Source organism: Echinops telfairi, unplaced genomic scaffold (genome assembly GCF_000313985.2).
Source record: "Echinops telfairi isolate 266 unplaced genomic scaffold, ASM31398v2 ScPeMD7_7424;HRSCAF=8462, whole genome shotgun sequence".
In the NCBI taxonomy this organism is placed as follows: Eukaryota; Metazoa; Chordata; class Mammalia; order Afrosoricida; family Tenrecidae; genus Echinops; species Echinops telfairi.
The window spans coordinates 73,384,029-73,394,326 of NW_022111324.1; the positions used below are offsets into that span (position 1 = coordinate 73,384,029).

At 40.1% G+C, this 10,298-nt stretch overlaps 1 protein-coding gene and 1 non-coding gene across 5 annotated transcripts in view; both read right to left on the reverse strand.

Annotated features, from left to right (window-relative positions):
* Positions 1–10,298, reverse strand: part of NVL (nuclear VCP like) — a 138,859-nt gene that overhangs the window by 31,468 nt on the left and 97,093 nt on the right. For all 4 annotated transcript variants that reach the window (XM_045298132.1, XM_045298131.1, XM_045298130.1 and 1 more), the window contains one exon: positions 8,928–9,034. In XM_045298132.1, the coding sequence (XP_045154067.1) occupies positions 8,928–9,034 (107 nt within the window). The remainder of the gene's footprint in view (positions 1–8,927; positions 9,035–10,298) is intronic.
* LOC115872536 lies at positions 5,924–6,114 on the reverse strand. The gene has a single exon (XR_004047928.1). It is a non-coding gene; the product is annotated as a U2 spliceosomal RNA (small nuclear RNA).

The following is a 10,298-nucleotide window of genomic DNA, read 5'->3' on the forward strand; positions in this document are numbered from 1 at the left end:
GGGGAGAGCGGGGAGGGAGGAGAAAAATGAGAACCTAATGCCGGGGGCTTAAGTGGAGAGGAAATGTTTTGAGAATGAAGAGGGCAATGAATGTACAAATGCACTTTACACAATTGATGTATGTGTGGATTGTGATAAGAGCTGTATGATCCCCTAATAAAATGATTAGAAAAAAAAGTAAAGAGGCATCTTGGAAGACAGGTTTGAAGAAATGCTTCCCAAAAGATCAGCCATTGAAGACTTTGTGGATGAAAACCTCACAAGCTGAGTCCCACAAGGTGAAAAGATGAAGTATAACCCCTTTTTCCCACACCATCATTTCTGACATCAGCTTCCCAAACAGCACCCCCGCTGTCACGCCATCATTTCTGACATCAGCTTCCCAAACAGCACCCCCACTGTCTCTCAGCCTTGAGGCACACAGAGCTAGGTCTGGGCTCACAAGCTAAAATAACTCTGTCCTCGGGGTACATCGTAAGAGACACAAGGGTGAGGAAAGCCCATGATCTAATATCAGAAGGTAACTTACCTTATTGTGGCTCTGGATCAGGAAACGTACTGAGCCTGAAGCTTCTGTCCTTTATCGGCCAGTACTGCATGACAGGCTAAGCCATGCCCCCTAAGGGTACTTGAGGAGCCCTGGTGGCATACTGGTTGAAGAGTTGGGCTACTAAGCAGAAAGTCAGCAGTTTGAACCCACCAGCAGCTACGCTAGAGGAAGATGAGCCTTTCTGTTCCCATAAAGATTTACAGTCTCAGAATCTCACAAGGACAGTTCTACTCTGTCTGATAGGGCCACTCTGAGTGGGAATCGACTTGATGGGAGTCAGTGTGGGGTTGTTTGTTGGTTAGTCGAAGGCTAGTGGATACTAGCCATTTCTCGTTTGGCCAACCCCAACTTAGCACAAATTCTCAGGTGTAGCCTCAAAGTCACAGGGCACATCAATTGTTATAAAACTTACTACACAGAAGCCAAAGACAAGCAGCACCTGAGCTTGAGAAAAGCTGGGCCTCTGCCCCACACCGAAGGGGCACAGTTCTACTTTGACGACACAAGGGGTCGCCAAGAGTTGGAACTGACTTGACAGCAACTAGTAAAAGACACTAAGAGATTTTGCTTCCTCTCCTTCTACCTGCTTTAGATTCCACCATCAACAAACATTTTTGTTGTTGTTGTTAAAAAAGCATCCCAGTGGGGAGGAGACGACCCAGTCAGGGTGCAGTGTAGCAACGATGAGACATGCAACCTTCCTCCAGTTCCTAAATGCTTCCTCTCGACACTATCATGATCCCAATTCGACCTTACAAATCTGGCTAGACCAGAGGTTGTACACTGGTACAGATAAGAACTGGAAACAGGGAGTCCAGGACAATGATCCCTTCAGGACCAGTGGAGGGAGGGTGGGGTGGAAAGGGGGAACCGATTACAAGGATCTACATATAACCTCCTCCCTGGGGGATGGACAACAGAAAAATGGGTGAAGGAAGACATCGGACAGTGCAAGATATGACAAATAATAATTTATAAATTATCTAGGGTTCATGAGTGAGGGGGGAGTGGAGAAGGAGGGGAAAAATGAGGAGCTGATGCCAGGGGCTTACATGGAGAGCAAATGTTTTGAGAATGATGAGGGCATTGATTGTACAAATGTGGTTTACACAATTGCTGTATGTATGGATTGTGATAGGAGTTGTATGAGCCCCTAATAAAATGATTTTTTTTAAAAAAAGCATCCCCGCCTATGGAGGGAAGAGGGGCAAGAAGGAGGTGAAAAATCACAGAGCAAACAGGCCTCCTCAGAGGGCTTCCAGTCCAGGTGCGGTCAGATGAGGAAAAGATGAAAAGATGCTGCAGGTCTGGCTCCTGAGCAGGTCTGTTCAGCAACATTGAGTCCGAGAAGATGACACACCGTAGTAACATAAGCAAAGATGCATTCCAAAGTTAATAAGACCAATATGGAAAGCCCCTCCTCTACCTTTAGCACAGATGCAGAGAGCCGACTGTGCAACGTCAAACCACAGTCCTACAAAAGGCTGTGCTTAGAACTAAACTGACTTTTCTAGCAAACGGTTTCCTCCTTTCTGCATTCATAATTTGGTGCGTGGAGCTACAGGGATGTTCTTTTTATTTCTAGGCCCTTCCTCCTTTATCTTCATTTCTGCCAAATAAGGACCCTCTCCTCCCCACCTCATCTGAATGGAGAGAAGAGCATCCGCTCAGTGAAGGAAATCCGGAACTGCAGAAAAGCATACAACAGCCTCGACAGAGGAAAGCCGCCTCTGACACTCAGGAACTGACCTGCCCCTACTTGCCTACTCTTGGTCTTTTCCTATTAGTCAGACTCCATGACCATCAACATCACACAGGCCAGGTCTGTGGGTACTGGGAATCAAGGCAAAAACAAAACTACTCAGTAATCATGTCTCAACACAGATGAAATGCAAACATTACCCAAGGTACAAGAAGGATTAAACCCCGCCAGTCAGGGCCAATGTAAGTGAACACTGCTTCTCTATCAAGTTTAGCTTCCTGAAACCCTTTCCAACAGAAATCCATGCTGTGTAAGTCCTTCTTACACCTCTTATTGACACACCCTATAGTTGTCCAGGGTGTGTGTTGCCCCCTCACTGAAGATTAGTCAGCTTAACTAATTCAACTGCAATGTGCTCCTGGTGGACCTGGGCTGGAGCGATCTGACAAAGTAGAACAAAAACTCTATACTCTTATTCTCCAGAGAAGCAAGTTCTACTAGTACGGTATCACTTTTTGATCCTTGGATTTCCCCCTCATATTTCTTTATATGGATGGAAACCTTGAGGCCAGTGGTTCTCAACCTTCCTAATGCCGTGACCCTTTAATACAGTTCCAGATGTTGTGGCGAACCCCCCCCAACCATAAAATTATTTTCGTTGCTACTTCTTAACTGTAATTTTGCTACTGTTATGAACTGGGCGACCCCTGTGAAAGGGTCGTTCAACCTCAAAAGGGGATCAGTAGCCCCCCCGCTTTAAAAAAAACGGTCTACTTCAGGAATAAATTAATTTTTGTGGTTGTTGTACAACATTCATATTTTCTTATCCAGATGGCATACATTTTATAGGTACACGCTATCTCATAGATTCTTGGTTTCCCCATAATATACACAAAATCAAGTATATATTTAGTATATATATATATAGTTTACAGTAACTACTTGTTTACTAAGTAAAATATTATTCATTTCAAGCTACCATTTTATTATCTTGTTTTCTTAATCATCTTATCTTTAAAATGAGGTATTTTGAACACTTCCCTTGGTTTGAAAGCTGATCATTTAGGGCTGAAATTCCACGTGAGGGAAGGGAAAAGTTGTTCAGTAATGTAGTACACAGTAAAATACTTACATCTAGAAGGCCCAGAACACCGGAGATCTCAGGTTTGGCACATATACCAAAATGAAAACTACTCTAATGTTTAACTTCAGTGATTAAATTAGAGGGCCGAATGGCAAAGCATTATCATTACATCACTTTGACTATAGAAAATGTATGGAAACCAGTTGGATTTATATTATGTGTCCATGTGTTATCTGTGCATGTATGCATATATACACATATTATTTACAGAAACCAAAGAAAACAACTCCCTATCGTAGTTTGTAATAACAGTAACAAATCATAGCTCTTAATGATAGCTAAGGAAGGGGAGAGGTGCTTTCCTCATTAAACCTGGTTGGATGCAAAAGAAGTAAGCACATAATTAAACAAGGCTTTTTTAGCCTCAGCACTATTTACTTTTGTTATTAGATGCCATCAAGTTGGCTTCCATTCATAGTGATCTTATGCACCACAGAAAGAAACACTACCAGTCTTGCGTCATTCTCAGACTCATAGCTTTGTTTGAGTCCATTGTTGAAAATCTTCCTTTTTGACTGACCCTATTTTACCACTGACCCTCTATTTTACCATCTATGATGCCCTCTCCCATTTTTATTAGTATCTCTTACAGATATTATAACAACCCATAGATCCATAGTACAGTTAGATCAAGCATGGTTGTACAATTGTTGCCATCATCATTTTCAAAACATTTTCTTCTTCCACTCTTTGATATCAGCTCCTTTGTCTCCACCCTCTCCCACTCTAACCAAGAACCTTTATTATATTAAATATGTTATTGTATTGGATATTTATATTAGTTATCTGCCCCCCCTATATCTTACACCAGCCAATGTATCCATTCACCTGCTATTCTAGTATTTGTTCCCCTCAAGTGGGATAGTCATCACAGCTATCAGTTACCCCTCCCTGCCTCTCTTTCTGTACCCTCAGGGAATCATTACTCCCGTTACTATTTCTGAAAGATTTCATGCATATGGTGGCCTTCTTCATGGACTGATCCCTCCTGATAACATGTCCACAGTACAGGAGTTGAAATCTTGGGTTCTGAGGAGCACTCTGGCTGTACTTTTTCTAAGACAGATGTATCTTTTCTGCTGGAAGACAACGGCATACCCAATATCCTTCACCAATACCATAATTCAAAGGTATAAAGGTATAATTCTTTTGTTCTTTCTTATTCAATGTCCAGCTTTTATATGAATACCCCAACCTAAACTCACTGCCATTGAGTTGATTCTGACTCATGGCAACCACATAGGATAGAGTAAAGCTGCCCCTTTAAAAGTTTCTGAGACTGTAACTTTATCAGAGTAAGAAATATCATCTTTCTCCTGTGGAACCATTGGTGGTTTCAAACTGCTAGCCCTGTGTGGTTAGCAGCCCAATGCTACCAAAGTTCCTTTGAATGCCTATATGTGACTGAAAATGTGTGTTGGGTCAGACACACGTTAGTCCCCAAAGTGACATCTTTGTTTTTAAATATTTTAAAGAGGATTTTATGGAGCAGCTCTATGCAATACAATACTAAATTTCTTGACTGTTGCTTTCATGGGCATTGATTGTGGATCCAAGTAAAATAAATCCTTAACAACTCTAATCTTTTCTGTTCATCCGAATGTTTACTGGTTCAATTGTCAGGATTTTATTTTCTTTGTATTAGAGTTGAGTAGGGTCTTCTTGTGCAGCTATTCTATACATCCTAGGCTGGTTGGCTGCATTATTTCCTCCTTCTTCCACTCCAGTGACATGCAGAAGTTTCCAGAGTAATAAAAATCTCTCACAGGAGGGTGGGGTGGAAAGGGGGAACTGATTACAAGGATCTACATATAACTTCCTCCCTGGGGTCAGACAACAGAAAAGTGGGTAAAAGGAGACATCGGACAGTGTAAGATATGACAAAATAATAATTTATACATTATCAAGGGTTCATGAGGGAGGAGACAGTGGGGAGGGAGGAGGAAAAATGAGGAGCTGATACCAAGGACTCAAGTAGAAAGCAAATGTTTTGAGAACGGTGATGGCAACAAATGTACAAATGTGCTTGACACAATGGATGGATATATGGATGGATATATGGATTGTGATAAGAGTTGCACGAGCCCCCATTAAAATGATTTTTTTTAAAATATCTCTCGCATGGTGAGAAGCAGAGTTAAATAAAGCAATGAGTTTTCATGGCTCTGATCACCAGCTATGTGCTGATGACAGCCAAAAGGGTAATCCAGCCAGAGGATTCCCCTAAATTCCCTGCCAGATGTCTCCACCTGTGTAGTGCGTGGGCACCTGAAACTCAAAAATTGCCTCATCTTCCTGCTCCTAGATTCTTTATCCTGGTGGACATTATCACCTATTCAGTTGCCCGAATTGAAAGATCATTGTTTTTTATTACCCCCAATTCCAAAGTTAAACCAGTGTCTGGCTAATTAAAACCATTAATCAGCTCCCATATCTATGTCTTCTTTTCTAGTCCCTGATAAACCAAATCCATTGCCACAGAGCTGACTCTGACTCATAGTGACCCTGTACAGAGTTTTCCCAGGTGGTAAGTTTTTGTTTTTGTCTTAATTTAAAAAAAAAATTCCATCAAGGGGGTGGACAGAGCAATCTCCTACTCCATCTCCCTGCTCCAAAAATCCATTTACTATATTGTCCTCGGATAGAGGACATTATCAGATAGTAAGCTGGTAACAACAGATACCACATTTAATTGTAGCCAACAGGCCGCGAAGCGATAGGTGGCAAGTTTTTGAGAGCATATAGCCCCATCTTTCTCTCTCAAAGCAACTGGCAAGTTTGAATCGCCCACAATGCCATGGGGCTCCTGACTCGGGATACAGTCTAATTTTATAGTTGTTACTTTCACCTTCCTTATGACTACCTTTCGCTACTGCTACCAGTGAATTCTTTTCGACATATGAAGCTGATCGTGTTTCTTTCATGCTCCACATTTTCAATGGCTCCCCACTATCTGTAGGACAAAACCAACCTTCCTGTGCATGGCATATCAGGCCCTGACTGACCTGCCTTGTGCTGATCCAAATCAGCGCAAGTGTTTCCATGAGCAACACTTCCCATTTCAGCAACACTGACTATGCAGGCTTTCTCGGGTCAGTGCTGACATGCTACCTAGAATGTTCACCCTCGGCTCATGTGCCAAGTCAACCCTGCCTCTAACAGACTCCCCTGGCTTTCCTAGGCAGCTTAAAGAAAGGCACACCCACAACCAACCATCATTTATGTGTGCCCAGGGCTCCTCAGTAGAGCTGTATCAGGGACCCAGCACGGAATTCTTAGGAACGGAAGTGAATGACTTTCCTAGATGTCCCTTAAGTTCTCTAATTGCAAGAATGCACTTAATTGTTGCATGACTCTTTTCTTCTAGATTATCTCATTTTCTCATCTCTAACTTCTTAGTGTCTAACACAAGATTGAGCGTCAATAAACATTTACCAGAAGAATAAATGTGAAACTAACATCCCAGTATTTCTCTGGTGCCCCACAGCACTAGGCTGGTCCTTCAAACACTCTTGCTTTTCCCTCCTTTGGAGCATTATGGATGTTTCTGGATACAGTTCTGAATAATAAATCAGTTTGTAGGATCACAGAATCTTCCTTTGCCACAATGAAAGAAAACACTAAAAACATAAAAGTTAAATAATTTATCAGCTTTATTAAAAAGTGGGTGCTGAGCAAGAAAAAAAAAAGGTGAGTTCACAACATCTTGTGAATATCCACGAACATTCCAATCTGGAAAGAAGCGGCTGGGGAGAAGCTATTCCCAGGACAAACTAAGAGAAAAACCCTCACGTACATCATCAGAAAATGTCCTAAGAATCAATGAGAGCTCCTCAGACTTGCCCTTGCCTAGCCCCGGTAATAAAGTTATAATCTGCACACAGGAGACAGTTTACTGGATCTCAAAGACAGGAGAAGCAGGTCATAGCCCCTCACCAGGGTTAACTCAAAACCAGCTTAGGGCCTTGGCTACCTAAAGGATAGAACTGTGGACAAAACCAGACCTCAAACTCTAACTGCAAGGGTAGAAAAATTAAGTTATTGGTATAGTAATAGAGGAGGTAGAGAAACCTTCCACTTAACAGAGAGCATGGATAGGAAACCATCAATTTGGAAAAAAAGCATATTAATAATAGGAAGAAAGAAATAAAAGACAAAGTATACCCAGTTCAGTTCATTAACCTATCACTGACATATAAAGACAATGGTAGACAGTCTCAATCATAAAAATAACTTGAGGAATATAGATGAATAAGCTACTAAGAAATAGACTATGCTTACTGATAAAATAGTCAACTAAAAGATGAATCAAAAATTTAAAAATTCAGCAAATACTTAAAAAGGATGACAAAAGTGGTGGCTGTGTTCACTGTTTTTATTTAAATATTAAATGAAGAGTATGACTATTGACTGGATTATTTGAGTGGCAAAGGAAAAATATACAGGGAGTTAAAAAATGGAAAGTAAAAGAGAGAAAGCACAAGAATGTTAACTTATCTTATTTCCAGAGGACAGAGTAAAACTTATGTGGACTAAACTTAAATGTGCACCTAAAAATAATAATGACTTCAGCTGGCTTATTGGCTTTCCTAATCTTTGTTGTTGTTAAGTCTTCAGGATTATATTTCTGGGGAGAGTAGGAGAGGGAGGGGAAAAAAGAGGAGCTGATACCAAGGGATCAAGTAGAAGAAAATGTTTTGAAAAGGATGATGGTAACATATGTACAAATGTGCTTGATCCAGTTGATGTATGGATTGTGATAAGACCTGTAAGAGTCCCTATATAAAATAATTTATTAGAAAAATAGAAAAAATTTTTGAAAGGAATGTTTTATGGAGAAGAAGCATCTACTAGAAATTCAAAAATTCCTATATCTTTCAAATAAAATTAACTTTAAGTAATATATTAGAGGTTTATCCCTTCTCATGTTCATTCAATTATATTGCATAAATGTGTTGGGAAAGATGTATGGCCTGAATGTTAACAACGTATATTTTTTCACAATAAAGCAATTTAGAATAAGTTCTTTCTTTAAATAAAGTAAGAAAATTAAAAAATAAATAAGTAAAATGAAAATTTTTGGTTTTTTGAACGCATACATATTGTTTTTACAATAATAATAAAACTGTACATATATCTTAGAAGTTAGCATAAACTAACATGGACAACAGAATTCTACATAGTAGTTTCAAAATTCAAAGTTTCTATTCCATTTCAAAACACACTCTAAAAGACAGTTCTCTAAGTTAACAACCAAAGAGCTAAAAAAACAGAAAATCTAATTAGACTGATATTTAAAATACAGCAATCAAGAATTTAATGTCAAACATTCCCCATTAAATTACCTTTATTTTAAGCAAGTAAAAATGAGACTGGGGAGTCTTTTCAAGCTAAAAAGCTCCTCCACCCCTTTTAGAGATAGAGATACAGGCTGAGGACATACGGAAAATGAACCATCTTAAGTTACTAGCTGCTGTGATCTAGCTAGAGAGAGAGAGACACACACAGATAGACCACTTCCCTTGACTCACTTTTGTAATCGTTCTTAAGATGGCTAGACGATCTGCTGGGGGGGGCAGACCCACAAAGAGCGTTTTGTCCAGCCGGCCTGGGCGCAGGATTGCCGGGTCAATGATGTCTAGATGAAAAAGAAGGGAAAACACTGAAATGCTAGGAATTCTTCAACCATGTTTTCTACAAGGTTGCTAAGACTTAGCCATGGATTCACTCTTCTGGAAAGAAATAAAATTAGTCAAAAATCATTGTATTGGGGGCTCTCACAGCTCCAATAACAATCCATACATCAACTGTATCAAAAACATTTGCCCATATGTTGCCATCATCATTTTCAAAACATTTTCTCTCTATGTGAGCCCTTAGTATTTGCTCCTTTTCCCCCTCCCTCCCCTACCCTTGTAAACACTGATAAATTATAAATTATTATTATTTTCATATCATACACTGTCTGCTGTACATTTCTTCGCCCCTATTTCTGTTGTTCATTCCCGAGGGTGGAGTGGCGGTGGGGGCTTATATATCCATCATTGCAGTCGGTTCCCTGTTTCTGCCCACCAAATTAGTAATTTTTAAGTTGAAATTTTGAGTCTACTAATGTTGTACTTTGATCACTTCAGGGAGGCTAGATACTTTTAAAATGATTTTTATCAAAGTTGACACATTGTTGGAATTCCTCTTGAGATGTTAGAACATAATACAAACTTTGAAATAACAACAAAGCCAATAGCTTCTCCTCATGAGAAAGATGAGGCTTTCTACTCCTGTAATGAGTTAACGTCTCAGAAACCCACAAAGGCAGCTCTACCCTGTCCTATAGGCTCCTTAATAGTTGGGATTGAGGGCAGCTGAGATACTGACCTACCATAAACTGCATGTATTTACAGTGTACAATTTGATACACTTTGTAAATACCTGTGAACCATGATCAAGATAGTGAACACATTGTAAAAACATCTTAACTATAATATAAGAAAATAGGCCTTACGGACAGATCTATAATATAGATCTATAATACTATATAGATATTATAAAAACATCTTAACTAAAATATATGAAAATAGACCTTACAGCCAGATCTATAATATTGGTTTTGCTCTGTCTTGTTTTTGTGCATGTTATTATCTCCGCAGGTCTGTCTAAAAGAGATAGGCTAGATGAACAATCTGGAGGAGAAAATAACAGGACCGACAGTTCTGGGGAAACATGGGGGGGAGGGGGAGAGGTAGTGGTGCTAACAAACCCAAGGACAAGGGAACAACAAGTGATCCATATCGGTGGTGAGGAGGGTGCAGGAGGCCAGGAAGGGCATGATCAAGGGTAATGTAACAAAGAGGAAGTGCTGAAACCCTGGTGGGGACTGAGCATGATAGTGGGACAGGAGGAAA